The sequence below is a fragment of the Propithecus coquereli genome, unplaced genomic scaffold (assembly GCF_000956105.1).
Source record: "Propithecus coquereli isolate 6110/MARCELLA unplaced genomic scaffold, Pcoq_1.0 Scaffold205, whole genome shotgun sequence".
NCBI lineage: Eukaryota > Metazoa > Chordata > Mammalia > Primates > Indriidae > Propithecus > Propithecus coquereli.
Window position 1 is genome coordinate 682,792 of NW_012145523.1, and position 18,930 is coordinate 701,721.

The window sequence follows — 18,930 nt, forward strand, 5'->3', positions numbered from 1 at the left end:
CTGAAGAGCCAGTCATCCTTGTTCCTTTGGGTCTAGGAGTCATGCATTTTAGTGATTCCAAGAAGAATGAGTCCGGAGTGGTTTTTGCAGTGGTAAACCACCCGCTGACGCCCTGCGCATGCCTTTGCCTGTTTTACTGCTACCGAATCCAACGAGATGTTCCCAGGATGCAGCCTGAATGAAGCCCCTACCATGCCTTAACATCTTCCCTCGTACATTCTCCCTGAGTTCCGATTCCTACTTACTGTGGGGTTATCTCTCCCTTCTGCTGATTCTGAAAGCTAGCCAACATTCAACTGAATTCAACATATATTTACTGTGGGCCTAATAAGGACAATGCCAGCTCTGGAGCTATCTAAATAAATACCTATCATCAAAGGGCTCATAATCCATGGTATCCTGAATTCAGCCCTTCCTGTTTTGTTCTGCATTTGAATTATGTGGATCAATTATTATTAGTGCTGTTCAATTTGGGCCAAGGCCTACTTTTCCCCAATACTTCTGATACTTGGTTCCATCTGTAGAACCCATTCCATCCATGGTCCACGTTCAGCCCTTGGTCTTCCATTGACCCCAGAAAGCTCTGCCCCCTCCCCCACCTCTCTCTGCAAAGTCTCCACTGCTGCATTTCATAGAAAGTGAAATGAACATCTGCGAACAGTGTCCCTCTCCGTGCTTGTGACTAAAGGTTCCTGCTGAGATAGGTTTAGGGAAGCCTGTGACGTGTTTAGCCCAAGGTTCCCAGAACCCTTCCCCCAGTACCTCTCCAGAACCTTTATTAGGAAACAACTGCTCCAACACCATCTGAAGAGGAAGGGGTGGGGGAGGGCTGCTGTCACCCAATTCCTGCCCTCTGCCTTCTTGGAGCCTTCGATTCTTTGCAGACAGTCTTCTAGAAGCTTCCCTATTCAGGCCTATGGAATGAACTCTAGATGCCCTGCTCTGGGTTGGCTCAGATTTCTCAGTGTCCCTCTTAAAGCACATGGCGGTAAACCGAGCAATGCTCCTCATGGTGAGCTGCTGAGGGCTGAGTCGTATCACTTCTTTCTAGACTTTCTACGATGAGGCCTAACTCTGCTGTAGCTTTTTGGCAGGCAGATCACGCTGTTGACTCGACATGAGCTTAGAGTCTGTTATCGCCCACCACTGGTCACCACTCCATCCCTCTGTCATCCACACCCTTTCTATATTTTGCTGCTGACTCTTCTGAGCCCAGTCCTAAGACCTTCCATTTACACCTGCTGTATTTCCTCTGTGAGTCCGAGCTTATGATATTTTTTAAAAATCTCTTCCTGTCCTGATTTAATCCTTTCCAGCTTTGTGTCGTCCCAGAACTGATCAGTTGGCTTCCTGTGAAAGTCACCGGTAATAAATGTGAAGAGGACAGGGTTACGTGCAAAGCCCCACGGCACCCAGGCAAGATGACTTTCTACCGCTCAGGCTGTCGCTGACCCATGAAGCTGCACTCTTAGGTGACTCTAGTGAGCTCCCTAGATAGTATCACCATCTAACTGGCGCTGAATGTCTGGGTCTGGTACGGGCTGGGCTTCCTCAAACCGTGAGGCTAAAAACCTACAGGTTTTTAGTGGGGTTTCCCAGTAACCCAGACCTAGGTGGGTTAGGTCTCATGTGTCTCAAAGGAAGAATGTGATCTAGCCTCATTTTCTTACTTTCACCTAGAAGTGGTTACTGCTGCAGCTGCTGCCGGGTCCTTATGACTCATTTTTCCATTGCACCCATAACACAGTCAGGTAAGCACTCAATCTTGGGGCACAGTTGTTTTTGTCCAATTATAGAATATTACTTAAGAACAAAGAACTGCTGTTTTTAAAGACCCATCGCCTAGGGTACAGTGTTCCTTTGGGGACCCGGCCCACCAGCTGGGCATCTCTATCTCACCGAGAGGGTTCTCTGTACCTTGAGAGTCTAGAAAGTTACCTCAACAACCAGTTTATTCTCAATTCAGGTACGGAAACATAAGAACAGCATCGCAAGACCCATTCTACAAAGCCACTCACAAAACCTCCTCCAAAGCCTCCTTGTGCTGCCCTGCCGTCCTCATCGTTGCAATCAAAACAGACCGTCCCAGGCCCAGGGGCCCGACTGATGGGTTTCATTATAGTTTAACGTGGGGACTGGTGTTTAACCGAGCTCTCATTTTCCCTTTCTTCCCTGCTCTAGAATATCAAAAATATAATCCTGCCAGAAAGTTGATATTGTTTTTCTGATGTGTCGAGCATTTCTGAAAAGGACAAGGTTTGCTGCTCAAACTCCTGTATGACATTTGAACAAAAACACCATGGTGGCATTTAAGTCTCTCTCCGCTGGCTGTCAGGTAGTCAAACTCCTGGGAAAAAAACAACCTCCTCAGACTGTTGCTTCTCTAAACCAAAAGGTATGTGTCTGCCTGTTGAGGTACCTTGGTGTCCAGTGAGGAGACTGGCCTGCCTGGAGGAGACACGCTTGTAGGGAGACAGTAAGTCGAGCTAGGGAGGGGACACCACCGTGTGTGAGTACTCTCGCCACGGCCGAGTCCGGGCTACTGATGGAACCCTGCTGAGCGCGAAGATGGGAAGAGGTGCACAGTAGCACAGCATTAGACAGTATTTCCAGCACAGACACCGCAGACATGACCTCAAGAGCGTGGATTATAGTCAAATGTAGTAAAATGACTAGAAGGGGATGAGTTTTGACTATATATTACTTTTATTTTTACTATAACTTAATTGTAAGTTTACATAACTTCAGTTTTAATAACACCTGTGTTTAACAACTGTTTAGCAAAACCCCTAAAAAGCAGAATGATTGGCTCTCGTGACCCTATATGCGCCAGCTCTAGAACACCACTAGCTGGGAAGGAAGAAAGGTGGGCATCACATGGTAGCCAAGAGGTCAAGTTCACAGCACAGGAAGACACTCCTGGGGCATCCAGAGCTCTGTGGGCAGAATTTAAGAGTAGCAGAAATGTCCACAGACTGGGCGGGGGCAAAGCCTGGAAGACCCTATTTTCTTGTGGCTGTTTTGACCCTGTGTGTATTTCTGGATTACGAGCAATTGAAACCCAATCCGAGGTGTCGGCACTGAGGTCTTCTTGCTCTACAAATGCAGTATGTGAAATACCTCCATCCCACGCTGCTCCCACAGGCAAGACCGCTCCCTGCTCCTACACCGGACAATGCTAAAACTTGCCACCACCTTTCCCTAGAAACACCTGGTTGTGTCCTGAAGAATCTCTCCCCCGCTCAGATCCTCCTCTCCTTTGCATGAGACGCACCAAGTGACAAGGCACAGTCCGGGATGCGTCTTCAAACACCGACGGTGATGACAGCCTGAGCGTCCAGAGCAGAGGCAGCCCCCCAGATGTCCGGCTTGGACCGGCCACTCCAAGGTCCTGCCAAGAAAGTTCTGCCAAAAGAGGCATTTATGAGAGCACAGTTTGGAATACAGCAGCCCAAGTCCAAGAGAAGAGAGGGTCATGAAATGGATCTGTGTAATGACACCGTGTGAGTGCAATTAAATTATTGTCAAAGCATTTGCCGGCTGCATTCATCTCTTATGTAGGAGAACAAAACCGTCATCACGATGACAACTTTATTCAACATTGGTGCAATTACCAAGCCTAAAAATAGGAAGCGAAGGGGAGATTTTCTTGAAAGGGCTGAGCTCTGCTACCCCATGTCGCACGCCTGGGACAGTTGCCCCCAGGATGGAGGGAGGAAAGGAAGGAAGCTGAGATTCACTGAATGTTACCCTGTGCTACTATGAGAAGCATTTTACCCATTTTCTCTATATATAATCCTCCCGTCAACTCTGTGGAGGGGCTGTGGGGTGGGGCCCCGAGGTGAAGATTTGTTGAGCATCCACTAGGAGAGAGGTTCTCTGCTACAAGCATTCTGTACATAATTTACTTTAATTATCACAACAACTCTCAAAGGGAGGTATTATTACCCCCATTTAACAGATGAGAAAGTTGAGTCTCAGAAAGGTTAAGAAGCCTGCACAAGATCCCACGGCCCAAATCCTCCTGATCAGTCATGTGCACCGAGCTGCTCGCTGTGAAACACCTGAGCTCAGCAGAGCCACGCTCCTAAGCCAGCCCCTCTCCTGCTGCGTCTCTGTCCCCTTTTCTTCCCTTTCTCACACCCCACTGCCCTCCTGGTACTGCGTCACCCTTTCAGGAATGTGAAAACGGTCAAGGCCCTGGAATCAAAAAGACGTGGGTTGAATTCTAGGCTCTGTGACTTATTAGCAATCGCGACCTTGGCCTCTATAAGCTTTAGTATTTTCTACTACAAACTGAAGACAGTAATAGTTTCTACTCCACAATATTGTTGTGGGATTAAATGAGACCACGTACATCGAGTGTGGTGCAGGGCGTCCAGCACATGGTCAGTATTTGACAGCAGATGTCAGCATTACTGGCTAGAGAATGTGGCAACAGGCGAGGCCAGGTCCTAGCCTGCCCTCCGCTCAGGATGCTACAGACCGACCGAGGCCTCGGGAGGGCAGCGACATCCAGGGATCGTCACTCCTTCCCACACGGCCAGTGGGCTTCATGGTGTCCCCAGATGGGGGGATCTTGCCCTGGCATAGAGAGGAGACTCGCCCTCTACAAACAGTCACGTAGTGCCCACCACCTGCAGGGCACTGCAGGGTTGTAAGTTACTTGCAGGCACAAACTCATCCAATCCTTGCAGCAAGCCAGTGTGGCGGGTGCTGTTACTTACTCTCCCACCTCAGAGAAGTGAAAAGTGAGCTTAGGTGACTCTCCCAGGTCCCACTCTGACCCTGTGGGCACAGCCACACCGGGCCTGTGGCTCTCCCTCTCTACGGGAGGGGGAGCCAGTTCACCAACTGCACCTTCAGAGGATGTCTCTGCACCCCAGGAAACTCTCCTGACCCATGCTTGGTAAGGTAAGTTCTCCATCATGCAAGGAAAATACTCCGTGATCACCAGAGCTCCGGGAAGCTCTGCTTTGCTCTCTTCTTCCCTGTGGTCACTCCTGTGGGAGAAACAATAAGAAACATCCAAGCAAGCAAAATTAGGTGAGAAGAGGCAGACCGAGTGTGAATCCCAGCTGCAGCTGCCCACACCCCTCACTAGCTGTGGAGCTCTGCGAGGGACCATCGTCTCAGCTCTCCTCGTCCATAAAACACAGATGACATCTACCCAGTGGTATCGTCGTGGGGATCAGAAAAAAGCACATGAAGCATATAGAACACTGATGACTCGATTTATAACTATTGACATTATTTGGCCACTTACTGATAGCATTGAGCCCTTGTTCTGAGCCAGTTCACCCAGGAAGAACTCACCTTACTTGAGATCCCTAGTTTCCCCACAGGTGAAGCGAGGACAGGAGTATCTCACCTGCTTTGCAGGATCATCGCGAGGGCTGGGTGAGATCGCGGTACACACACTGAACGCAGCGCCTCGCACAGCACATGTGCTCCGTCACCTGTGCCTGTTACTTCCATTTTTATCATAATTTTTAGCTTCTTCCCGGCAGTGGAAATTTGCTGAAACTTCCAGCAGATCACTGGAATTATTTCCCAGTCACAACTTGTGGGAGGGAAATACCTGGATGTTTCTCTTTCATAAACATAAGAGCTACCTAACCTCCTAGCAGCTTGGAGCTTTTAAAACTTTTAAAGTTTTGCCTTAAAGAACCTGCCAAAATAAAGCAGATCTGAAGCCAGTACACTAAAGAAAAGAAAACCAGGCTGCCCAAGCCCTTCCTCAAAAGCTCCAATTTTAAAATTTCCTTTTCTCAAAAAGCCAATGCTATAAAATCTTCTATTTTTCTCAAAAGTCAACACTACTAATCAAACCTTAACAGGCCCTTAAGCTACTCTGGCAACTTACAGGCGTGATGGAAAGCACATGGGGTTTTCTAAGTCATATGATCTGAGTTTAAAAGGTAGGTCTGCCACTGCTGTGTGACTATAAGCAAGCCCCCTACCCTTTCTGAGCCTCAGCTTCCTCACTTACAAAGTGGGAAAAACAATAATATCGATTTCATAGGACTGTGATGAGGATCAAGTGAGAAGATGCGAAAGCAATCTGTAAAATATAAAGCACTACATAAATGTGAATTATTTACTACTAAGAGAAATGACATCAAATTGAATGCTCAATCACAATAAATAGAGCCTTAGGAAGCTGGTGTCTCTGTGTCCTTCTTTATAAGTTTGAATTTCCTATTTCCATTTTAACAGTCTTTATGTACTTGTGTCTCCTATTATGAGCCACTTCAAATCTTTTTGGAAGGCATCAAAGTATAAAACAAACAAATGGCTGGGCACCGTGGTGCATGCCTGTAATCCTAGCACTCTGGGAGGCCAAGGTGGGAGGATCATTTGAAGTCAGGAGTTCGAGACCAGCCCTAGCAAGGGCAAGACCCCATCTCTACAAAAAATAGAAAAATTAGCTGGGTGTGGTAGTGCATGCCTGTAGTCCCAGCTACTTGCGAGGCTGAGACAGGAGGATCCCTTGGGCCCAGGAGTTTGAGGTTGCAGTGAGCTATGATGACACCACTGCACTCTAGCCTGGGAGCCTGGGAGACAGAGGGAGACCCTGTCTCAAAAAAAAAAAAAAAAGCAAAACAGCTCCATGGTGAGAAGTAACATTCAGTTCACCCTCTCCATTCAGCTGCAAGACAGCTATAGGGTTATCTCTGCAGCCTGCAATCCAGGACCTGTCTCTCTGGATGAGGGTAACTAGTCCTCTCGGGAAGGTAGCCAAAGCCAGAGCCAAGCTGCCCTAAAGGTGACTCTACTCCCAACAATAGTCACCCAGCCAGGAGAAGGGCCACTGGCCAAGGGGAAGCCTTCTTCCAAAAATAATCACCTCAATTTCTCCAGTTTTATACCATTAACCTCAGAGAGGAAGTCTACATTTTGTTTGCCGTGGAATTTTTAGAAGCACAATGACTTTTTGAAAATTTGCCTTTTCTACCTACCAGTTTGCCAACCATATATAGAGGAATCCAGCCTGCAATGAGGTTGAAATGTGAGTGCCGGTTAGGTGAGACACTCAAGTTGTCGCTGCATTTTAATAACCAGAGCACACAATGTGTAACACAAACACCACTCAAACCTGAGTCACAGGTTTCAGATGAAGCTGGGTACATGTATAAATAGCCTGTATACGTTGAACAGCAGAAAAGAAAGGAAGTTGGGGGAATAAGGTCAAAACCATTGTGCCCAATTTAAACATCATAAAAGTCTCAGCCTTGCTATTCTTTACAACCCCAGCACAACTCCCACCCAAAAGCGAGAGAATGCCACATGGAAAATTCTAAATAACTGATGTCCTCATGTTGAACTAAACAGTACAAATGATGCAGCACCATAAAACGGAGTTACACTTATGCCGTCTCTCTTCCTGGCTGCGGGATGCCCATAGCACCGAGCAGACACTCTACAGGATTTTCTGGGCTCGGAACTTTTGAGAAGGTAGCTTTGATTAGTGTTGCCCAATTGATTTGCATTAAATGGCTCTATGATGGGTTTGGGTAGCAGGAGAAGAATACAACTCGTGGTGGTGGTGAAGAACTAACACCTTGAGCGTGTTGCAAACGTTTAAAAAAAAAATCCATTTTCCCTCTGTTCCCCCATCCCCAGCTGAAAACAGCGCGGCGGGCTCCTGGCTGGTTGCAGCTGGTTGCAGCTGAAGGCGCATCCCAGATGCCTCCAGCCCTCCCATTCAAGGCGCAAGGTGTGGCCGTGGCTGGGAAGAAAACAACGAAACAAGAGTCTTGGGCAGTCCACGACTTCCTTGAGGCCTTCGGCGGTCCCGCACACTTGGCCTTGGCTCTAGGTCATTCCTGTCCTTAGCAGGCACTTCTAGCCTTCCCGTCTCCACGCCCACGGTCCAGGAACGCAGTGCGAACTCGCAGGGCGCTGTTCGATGCAGTGGATTCAGGAAACGGCAGTTCTCTCTCAGGAGAGGTTAGTGTTTCGTCACCTACTTCCCTGCACCCCCAACGCTCAGAAGGGCTCAACAATGTGTGGGATTCGAACGCCGAAGACCATGATACACAGGGCAACAACAGGCACACAGGGTGGACTCGTGTTCGGTGGCACTGCCTGCCTGCCTGGTCTCTCTCCCAGGTCTCGCTCCGGCCCCTCCTCCAGTCTCCCGCAGAAGGGACTCCTCGGCCTCAGGCCGCTCCCTTCCCAGTCTCTGACGACGTGCATGGTCTTTGCGTTAAGAGCTCACTAGCGTGTAGATCATGCTGGATGCAAAAAGGAAAGGAACAGAAGGTGTTAGTGGGAGCCCACGAAGGACTCAGGCCGCCCTCAAAAGACGGACCTTCCGAAGGCCAGACCCCTTGGCTTCCCCTCCTTCCTGCCACTAGTGCATCTTGCTGCCCCCTGCCATGCCCCTACTACTGCCTGCAGCACTGGAATAAACACTTGTTAGGAGAGCATACTGCGTCCCTTGGATACCAGCCGTGATTGCTCTAAGCGCCTGTTACTGTTCTCATCAGGGTGATTATTATGGTTCTTATTCCTTTTTGTGCAATTGCAGGGCAGGTCTGGGCGGGAGGGGTACAGCGCATTCTTTATGCCACAAGCTGCCACGTGCTTGTGTGACGGCTGTGTCCAGGGGCTCCCGGACGATGCTGGATAATTCACCAGAGCCGGAGAAAAGATCATCATCACTGTCGTAAAGGCCAATGTATGAACACAAGCCCTCTGGGCACGTGAACTAAACGAATTCTTTATTGGGTAACTCCCTGGCCCTCTGGTTTTTAACAGGCTCAAGGAATCGAACATGCACTGGGAGCACGTGACCTAAGGTATCGCCCCAGCACTGACAAGGAAGCAGGGACAGCCGTCCCTGTGCTCTTGGAAAGGGCTTCCGGCTAATTCTGCAAGGCTGAAGAACGATCCACACCAAAATCTACTATTTTGTCTGCTTGGCAGAAAAAGAAACAACCACTTTTTCACATTGTAGAGAGAAAAAAGGACAGTCCAAGAAGTAAGACCAAAGGACAACTAAAACGTCTCACTTCCAGCCCTGTGCGGCTGGGACGGGCCGGGCCCAGCAAGCTCTTCTGCGGAGCTGAAGTCCCATCTTCAGGACCCCGCTACACCTCATGCTCACAGCACTACCGGTCGGGCCCGGAGCTCGAGGGGCTTATTCCATGTGCGGAAGTGGAGGCTCAGGGGAGAGGTGGCTCGCTCAAGGTCACACAGCTCAGACGGCAAGGTGAGGAGCCACGTCCTCACTCCAACTCCTATGGTTTTTCATTACTATGCTGAGCCTTGCTGTGGACACCTCCGTTTACTCACTTTGATTCATTCGTTCGTTTAACATTTAGTGAGCACCTACTGCATGCCAGGCACCACGCTGGGTCCCTGAGCAAACCTACAGCCAAGCTGTGACGACGAACAAGGAGGATTCAGTGAGCGCCTGCTCCGTGCCAGGCCCTGGCTGGGACACGGCAGACACAGAGGCGAGTGAAGCCGACACGGTCTCTGCCATCCAGAGACAAGTAAGTCATAAGTGACATCATTACAGCCTGAGAGAAATAAACCTGAGAGAGGCAGGCATGACCCAGAGTCACCAGGCAGGAGGGTGGTGCTACTTTCAGTAGAAAATATCAGCCTGCTTTACACTCTTGGTTCCCAAAGACTTTTCTGTTGAGCAGTGTCCACACTGGACTCCCCAGGTGATATTAGTATCAGTAACAGTATTAGCTAGTCCCCGTCCCATGTGACTCACACACATCACCTGTCCACAGGCTAGCCGAGAAAAAGTTGCTAATTATTAGCTGGGACCTTGGACACATTTCTAATTGCCCTGAGGTCCTCAGGAACCCCTAGCAACCTGGAGCCATGAAACGCCACGCCCACCTTCTGAGCTGCGGTCATGTAAGTCTCTAGCCCCGTGCTCAGCCCAGGCGCAGCTCTGCACGCAGGGGGGGCCGCCGCGGCCTGCGCTCACGGTCCTGTGCCCCCATCAGCTCTGGACCTGACGTGCTGGGAGCTCCCGAGGCAGGAGAAACAGGGTCTTTGAAGAGCCCCAAAGAGCCCCAAGTTCAACAAAGAATATGGGTGCCCCCTGGCTACCACCAGGGTCTCATGAGGCTGGAGGAACAGCTGTTTCCAATTTTGTTTTGGAAACAAAGGAATTAACAAATGTAACATGCAGGCTCTGCCCAGCTGAAGTAATGAACTAGAGCAGAAGTCCCCAACCTTTTTGGCACCAGGGACCAGTTTCGTGGAAGACAATTTTTCCACACACAGGGGTTGGGGGATGGTTTTGGGATGATTGGAGCACATTACATTCATTGTGCAGTCAAACCTCTCTGCTAATGAGAATCTGTATTTGCAGCCGCTCCCCAGCGCTAGCGTCACCGCCTCAGCTCCACCTCAGACCATCAGGCATTAGATTCTCACAGGGATCACGCAACCTAGATCCCTCGCATGCGCAGTTTACAGTAGGGTTCACGCTCCTGTGAGAACCTGATGCCCCCTCTGATCTGACAGGAGGCGGAGCTTATGCAGTGATGTGAGTGATGGGGAGCGGCTGCAAATACAGACAAAGCTTCCCTTGCCCGCTGCTCACCTCCGGCTGTGCAGCCCAGTACCTAACAGGTCACAGACTGGTATCAGTCCGCAGCCCGGGGGGCTTGGGGACTGCAGAACTAAAGGACAGACAGTCAAACAGAATGTCTGGAACATACTCTGTTACAGAACGATCACACCCGTCTGACAGGCGGGGAGCTGCGAAAACCACCCCACACCACCCCCTCCCACCCCACAGCGAGCACACACAGCCGCTCTGCTCTCTGGGAATTTACACGCCTCCTTCCCCACCCACCTGGGGCTCCAGCAGTTACTGTGACAAAACTGAAACGAGGGAGCTGTCCTGCCCCCGTCTCCATCCAGACCCAGGTGGATCCTGGGCCACCGGGGCAGGAGGCAGGGAAAGCAGGCCTTCTTCTGCCTGATTTGAGGAAAGACAATCCTGTCTCTGGGGACAGGCCACTCAGCCTACTAACGTGCAGAAGGGGCAGTCTGCAGCCCCACAGAGAAAAGGAAGTTGAACACACTCCAGAGAGGAAAACTGTCCTTCAAGCTGTCACATCCCCAAGCCCACAAGGGCTCTGTCCACCATCCACAGGCTTCCCAAGACAGGAACCTGTCAGTGAGTCCTTAGTTATTAAAGAGTTCAGACCTGGAGTCAGAAAGGCTTGGTGGACCCACTGGGCACCTCAGAAATCTCCAGAGCCTTCAAAGACCCTCAGGCTCCCTGCAAGCTGGGGCAGGAAATGTCCAAGAGCACCCCATCATGGACGTCACCCTGAACCTGGACCAGCCCGTGACTCCAAGAAGAATGTGGAAGAGTAGCCTGAATCCCCTCCACGGCCGAGTTATTCCAGGGGAAGTTACGACTCCGGGGCCTTTGAGTCTGCAGACACTGGGGACATAGAGGGAAGGAAAGGCAGAACCAGGCAGAACTCTCCAGAGTGGCCAAGGTGTGCATCAGAATTGTCTGAAAAGCACATTTAAAATGCAGAGGTCCAGCCCCAAAAAGTCTGAATTGGTAGATCTAAGCCCAGAAATCTGCACATTTAAGAAGCACACCCTCTTCATTCCCTGCCCCTCATTTTGATAAAGGCTTTTCTAGAGGTTTCCTAAGACAGCCAGCACTTCAGAGTTCAGTTCTGGGATTGGACTTGAGATGGACTTACAGCTGTGACACTATAAGCCGTGATCTTGGGAAAATTATCTAACTTCTCAGATTTTGTTTCCTCACTTTTCCTGTGTGGGAAAGGATAGTATGTATCTCATAAATTGAGATAAATACATATAAAGCTCTGAGCTCAAAGCCTGGCTCATTTTTAAATGCCAGACAAACGCAGCCGCATCCCAGAATGGCACGGCCCAATCCAAACCGAGAGGTGGCCGTGGCGTCTGACCTCCCAGTCTCTCCTCCTCTCCACCTGGCTGCTGTCAACCAGGCCCCCTTGGGAGACAGCACTGGGAGCTGTGGAGATAGCCTGGGCCCTGCCACAGGTAATGGCGGGATCGCAAGGTGACAGGTGAGAGTGTCAGATGAGCCAACAAGGAACAGGAAGCGGGAGGAGGAGAGGTTTTAGAAAAGGCCGTCTCTGGGGTGTCAAAGCACAAGACGGACTGTTCATAGCTATCTGCTTAGCTAGGGTGTTCTGAGGGAAGAGGTGAAAAGGGGGAGACTCCTGAAATGGAACTGCGCAGTCAGCAGGTTGGACTTAATGAGAATGGTGTTACGTAATATTGGGGGAATTGTAAAGGAAGCATTTAGTGACCCAACATGTCACTTTGTGAAGCGTGACTGCCACTGCGGGGCCGAGGTGGGGAAGTGGGGGAGTCACTATTACAGTACCTAAAAATCCTTACGAACAGGCTGGGGGGCAGGGCGCCATGAGGCTGAGCATCTGGGGCCGCAGGTCACCTGGTGGCTGGGCCACAGAGATGGAGGAGGCAGGAAGCCCTACTGGGCAGGTGGGGGTGGGAGCCTGCGGCCCCGGGGCCACATGTGGCCTTCTGGATCCTTGACTGCGGCCTTTTGACTGAATCCAAATGTTACCAAACAAATCCTTTTACTAATGGGATTTGTTCTGTGAAGTTTGGATTCGGTGGAGGGGCCGCAGTTGGGGATGTGGAGGGTCACGTGTGGCCTCGAGGCTGCAGGCTCCCCACCCCCGCGTGGCCCTAAGGATCTGCCTGCAGGCAAGGCCTCCTGCCGATCTTCTGCCCCCTTACTCCTGGGTCAGAGTGGCCCAAGTGGCCGGGACTCCCCTCCTCATAGCCCACCTCCCCACAGCCAGCCTGGAATTCCCTTCTGTCTTCCGCAGGAGCTGAACCCACCGCGACGGCCAGAGACGCACCAGTACAGGTAGTAGAAGAAGGACAGGAGGTAGAATGCCAGCTTGCACCAGGCCTCCTTCTGACAGTAACTCAAGGTGTCTGCATTCATGACCACCGGCGGGTCATAGGCCAGCTCTGAACTGTCCGCCGGGCAGTGGAAATACCTGCAGGGAAAGAGGACATGGTGTCATTGGCTCTGAGGTTCTGGGACTTCTGACATCAGCTGGCCAAGCCCTCCTGATGTGGGACTTCCGTCGGGCGACCCCTGCCCTGCAGCTGCCTGCCTTCTGCCCAAACCACAGTCCGAGCGCCGAGACGAGCAGCTCAGCCACTGCGTTCTGGCAGGTGAGTCCCCAGATGCTTGGCTCCGTGGGCTTCGTGTGTTTTCGCCCACACACAAAGCCGCTCCGACAGAGGGAGAAATGTGTCACCTGGCGTTGCCCAGGAGGCACGAGGAGGAGCCTCCTTCAGAACAGGTGCAGGTGCAGTGAAGGTAGGGCTACACTGCCGCTGCCTGGCTGGCATCGGGCCTCCATGCTGCCCGAAAAACGACTTGGGGTTAAGTATTATCTCCTACCCAGACCCTCACTTAAAATCCTGAATACTCTGGAAGGGACATCATCTTCCCACTTGAGTGTAGAGTAATTTGCAGGTACTTTTCTTCTTGATAGAAGGACCCAGAACAGCACAAAGAACCTGGCCATCCACGGGGAGAGAGCAGCCCAGAGGGAAGCTGAGTCAGCAGAAGAACGCGGTTGGGCCAGAGGAGGGGGAGACGGCTGGAGCGGGCCGTCCCCCCACAATTCCACATCCGCGTCAGCTCCACGGGAACTGGCCAGGCCACGGAGGAGAGGGGCTCTCGGGCTTGGTGATGCCAGGGCGGGAGCCTTCCCTACTTAGCCCCTTGGTAAGCTGTCCCCAGGTGGTCCCAGAACACTGTCCCCAGGGTCTGGCCACAGCCTCCTTGGACTTGCCCAAGAACAAAGTGCTGCTGAAATTGCCCAGCAGGCTGCTTTTTAGTCACTCTGGTAAAGACATCAGGAGGCCAAGAGTGCAAATGAGTGACTCTGCTGGGCTCTGGGACAGGCAGTCTTTCTCGGTCCTGAGTAAGGACCCAGAGCGCTGGCTGTGACCAGGAGATTAATCGCACTGCTTTGAAGAACATCCCTACAACGCAGCAACTCACAGTGCCGGCGCCTCCATTCCCTCCTCCCCAGGCTGCAGAGGGTCGCGCTGAAGGGATCTGTCAGCCGCACTGCTCCGAGGAAATCACAAGCCAGATTCAATGGTATCTGCCAGCTCGCGGCCCCCCAGGCCATGCTCCTCTCCGCTTCCCGGGAGCATGTTTCAGAAGCTATTTGCTTTTGCTGTGGTTTATGTCCCCAGGTGACCTCATTAAGTGGAGGCAGAGGGGCAGGGGGCCACCTGGGTTGGTGGAAAGAACCAAAGCTCTGCTGCCCACCGGTCACCAGACTGACCTTTCTTGTTTCAGTCATTAGCCTGTCTGAGCCTCAACTTTCCCTGCTGTAAAATGGGATGACATTGCCTACCTCAAAGGGCTGTTGTGACAATTACATGAGGTGACATATGCAAGTAACCTGCAAAGAACAGGCACAGAGTAAACAGCGGACAGTTATACTTTTATTTAAGCAAATTGGGAGCCAGAGCAGAGGGGCACTTCTCTGCATGAGAAATGTCACTGGATGGGACCTACCGTAAAGGAGGGGAGAGAGGAGGGTGTGCAAGGGCTCTGAGTTTTAAAGGACTTCTCCCCTTCTCCTCTTTCTTCTCTCCCGTTCTGGGCACTTACTAACTGCCAGGAACTTGGCTAGATCCCGTCAGGGATTCAAAAAAAGTAAGACAAGGTTCCTACGGCAAAGAGATCGCAGCTGCTCCCTTCCTCCGTAACACAAACATTCCCAGTGTCAGGACACTGGCCAGCTTTCAGTGCACCCATCAAAGTTTGCTCAATTAACCACGTTTTTGATACCCTGGCTTGACAACCTACTGCTTAAAGCACCTTGGGATGAGGTCCTTTCCTGGGGAGAAGAGCCAGCCCCCTGGGGCAGCGTGTGAGGTGGCCAGGACGTGACAGGGATTCACACAGAAGTGGGATGGAACCGCGGCCCTGCCAACTCTGTGCAGTTGACATAACCTTTGTGAGTCTCTGTGTCCTCACGTGTGGAACAGGGAAAATGGAACCCACCTCAATCAGCTGTAGACACTGCAGGAGGGAAGCTCGGAGAGTCCCCGCGTGGGGACTCAATACGCTCCCACAACATAATTCTACTTGACTTCTCTCTAATTTCAGATTTTAGCAGATTGCCTTTACTTAAAGTGGGACCGAATCATTTTCTTTCCTCCCTAAACCTGTGATTTCTTCTATCCTGCTCCTGGTCATCGACCCTCCCCCTCCAGCCACCCAGCTCAGGGGCGGCCTGTCCCTCTCCTCCTGCACCCACTCACGGCCAAGGCGATCCAGTTCGTGTCCAAGGGCTCTCTTGTTCTCTTGCCATCCCGACTTCCCCAACCCTGCCCAGTGTCCCTCATCTCTCTGCCTGGCATTTCACCGGGATGCCCTAGTGGGATTGCATCCCCAATACTTCGCCCTCTGACCCGTCCTTTACACTGCTGCCAGGGGCACATTCCTAAACATCGGATCCGATAATGCCATTTTCGCCTTCTGAGGCCCTCCATACCAGAGGCTCAGCCGTCAACCCTGCCAGAACCCTACACCCAGCCTCCCTGAGCAATTACTGTTTCCCGGCACACCGAGCGCTCTCTCACCTCTGGGCCTTTGCACATGCTAGTCTCTCACCCGGGAATGTGCTTTTCCAGGTTTTGCAATGTCTCTTTTCAGTCCCATTCAAGTGCTTCTTTCTCTCTGCTCCTATATATATTCCTCATATGGTTGTTAAGAATATATTTCCCTCTCCCAGGAGGATGTGCATTCCTTGAGGGTGAGGACTATATTTTACATTTGTGTTGAAACCCCTCACAATGCCTGCCATGACGAATGTGTTCCATATGTGTGCCACGGACGGAGGGAATGCTGAATGCTCTAGATGTGACTGAGTACAGGCTCTATTTTATGGTAAAATGACAATGCTAAAACATTTGGGGCACTGAAGCTCTGGGGGCAAGGGGTCAAGGGCTTACAATTTGTCTGCACGGTTACATTCCTACTCCTTTGGTATTCTCCACCTTGCCTCCTATATCCATATGGTGACTCTATTTCACAAAAAGCCCAGATCACGTGATCTGACGCATGGCCTTAGCAGGGAATAGAATATTTGAAATCATAACTGTCCCAGAAAATCCAGCCCATCTGGTAAGTGCCTTTTTTTTAATTAAGATATAACTTACATACCATAAAACTTACCCTTTAAAGTGTATAATTCGGTGGTTTTTAGTGTATTCATAGATCTGTGAACTGTCACCACTATCTAATTTCAGAACGTATTCATCACCCTAAAAAGAAAACCCTATACCCATTAGCAGCCCCTCCCTACTCTCACTTCCACCCAGACCCTGGCAAACATTAATTTACTTTATGTCTCTGTAGATTGGCCCATCCTGGGCGTTGTATATAAATGGAATAATACGATACGTGATCTTTTGTGTCTGGCTTCTTTCACTTATATTTTCTTGAAGGTTCATCCATGCCGTGGCATGTACAGGTACTTCAAGTCTTTTTATTGCCAAATAATATTGCATCATATGGATAGACCACATTTTGTTTATCCATTCATCAGCTGATGGACATGTGGGTCACTTCTGCTTTTTTGGCTATTGTGAATGCTGCTGTAGCCACGTTCGACACTAGCCCCCGAGGGCTGGGGATGTGGTTAATGGCGCCGACGAGAAAGGCCTTCGCTTATTGGACTTGCTGCCTAGGAGCAGCTTGGGAAGGGGGCTTTGGAGAGAGGGTCCCCGAAAGGAGGGGGTGAGAAGACGGCACTGGGTGGCTGTCTGCTTGGGGAACATTGTCACTGGAGAGCAGGCTGCTCAGGCAGAGAAGAGGACGGATAGGCCAGCCCCACAGACTTACCTCCAGAAGTGATAGAACAGTAGAGGGACGTTCAGCCCCAGCGTGAGCCACTCCTGCGCACACAGGAACATGACGCAGAAGAGGCTGTGGATGGAGTACTCGGGCAGCACCAGCTGCAGAGGGAGCAGAGACACAGCCTGGTTAGAGGGAGCAAAGGCCACTCCCACGTCTATGGCCACTGCTGCCTGGACACTGCCTCGCCCCTGCTCGTGGCACAGAGGCCCTCCCTGCAGCAACAGAGTCACCGGCCCAAGACAGAGATCCATTTCTGGCGAGTTTTCTTCTTTACGATACCAGAACCATGTTTTATACCCAATCCCCAAAGGACACAGCCCCTCGGCACCCTACTTAACGGGAGACTGCACTTGCTCCTGGGCTCACCTGTGGACGACCACTGTGAAGACTGGAAGAGCTGGTCCAGCCCATGTGACATCTGGCCCAGGGCAGGACCAGCAGGAGAAATACTGACAGCGTTTCCAGTGGTTCCATGTGTATCCTCCTACAGTAACTCACAAACCTACAGTGAATACGTACGTTTATCACAAATGTAGGTGGGTCAGGAAAAAATTGGCAAACAGCATTTTGCTGGATGGTGGGTGGATCAAGAGGAACCCAAGAGAAACAAGTAGTGATGATAAGGAGGGACAGCGCGGCCTCTGGGGAAGGGGGAAGAAACCAGCCCAGATCGGGGGGCCAGATGGTGGGAGGTAACCCGCAGGATGGCTGAGCTTCCTGTCCCTGCCCATCTACACAGGAAATGTGTAAAAAGAGCTTAAAAGGATTTGAGAACCTCCTCCAGCGGTGTTTCCATTTTAGCAGAAATCACAGTTGTAAGCTAATGGGTGATAGTAAGAAAGAAATTTGGTCTCTAGGCCAGGAGTAAGGAAGGCTGCAGATGGAGACACAAATGCACCATCTTACCCAGGGAGATAGAGAGAGATGCTTATAAACATATTTATTTATATAACATATGAACGCACTCTGTGTATCGTTTTGGCCACCATGAATGCTTTGGTCTTCCCAAAAAATCTTTTGAACCATCTTTCCAGGCCTATCTCAAATGCCACTTTCTAATGGAAGCTCTGCCCCCTTCCCCTGTACCTCTGAGCCCCCAGCATGCTTTCTGGCCCTCCCCCACAACCTATCCATTTCGGGGTCATCAACCTCCTCCCACCGCCCAACGCACGCGGACAGACTCCTCCATCCAGCATCCTGCCAACCATCACAGCCCAGATCTACTCTTGTCTCATCTCCATTTGCCAAGTGCCTTTGCATGGTGCCTGGCATCTAGACGACTTAACAAAAACCTGGTAAAATGAATTGAACTGACCAAGTGCGTGTGTTTGCCACATGGCTGGCTGGCATTAGGAATGCAGCCTGTGGTCACAAGCCAAGATCTCCCTGGATGGGGAACAAATTCCCTCAAACTGTCCCCTTTGGGTATGGGCCATGACTTTGATCTCTCAGTTTAGTCAGACAAGCTAACTACCCCAGATGGCAGATGCAGAGGGAGAAGCACATACACACAGTAAAAATAAAGACACACACAGGCACACATGTAAGAAACGCATTTGGTAACCAAGGGGCACCTTCTTTATTCTCAAGGTCCGATGCCAAATGAACTGCATTAGCCCACACCTTAGACTTCTCAGGCAGCCACCCTGGAGTCAGAGTAAAAGAGCCATCATTCCAGAGGAGGTGACCCTCAGTGGGTGCACTGGGTGCAGCCAGCCCCTGTGAATCTCAGCCACCTGGGGGAGGGGTGCGCCCCATTATTTCTCCTTATGGGACCTCAGCACCTCAGCGCTCTGCTTACCAACCCCCTCTGCAGGCGGCCAAGGCCCCACCCTTCCTCTTCCCATTCAAAGAGAAAGCCCAGACCTGGGTGTGCCAGCACGGGGAGGCCGTGGCTGTGAGGTCTGCTGCGCACGTCTCTACCTTTTTTTTTTTTTGAGACAGAGTCTCACTGTCCAGGCTAGAGTGCCGTGGCGTCATCCTAGCTCACAGCA

The 18,930-nt window shown here is 51.1% G+C and overlaps 1 protein-coding gene across 1 annotated transcript in view; it reads right to left on the minus strand.

The window, feature by feature from the left end:
• Window positions 1-8,122: 8,122 nt before the first annotated feature.
• The window catches only part of CNIH3 (cornichon family AMPA receptor auxiliary protein 3), a 90,250-nt gene continuing 79,442 nt past the window's right edge, over window positions 8,123-18,930 (minus strand). The window contains exons 4-6 of the mRNA XM_012644055.1: window positions 16,922-17,034; window positions 12,891-13,034; window positions 8,123-8,240 (exon numbers count right to left, since the gene is read on the minus strand). Coding sequence (XP_012499509.1) covers window positions 8,213-8,240; window positions 12,891-13,034; window positions 16,922-17,034 — 285 coding nt within the window. The 3' untranslated portion in view covers window positions 8,123-8,212. The remainder of the gene's footprint in view (window positions 8,241-12,890; window positions 13,035-16,921; window positions 17,035-18,930) is intronic.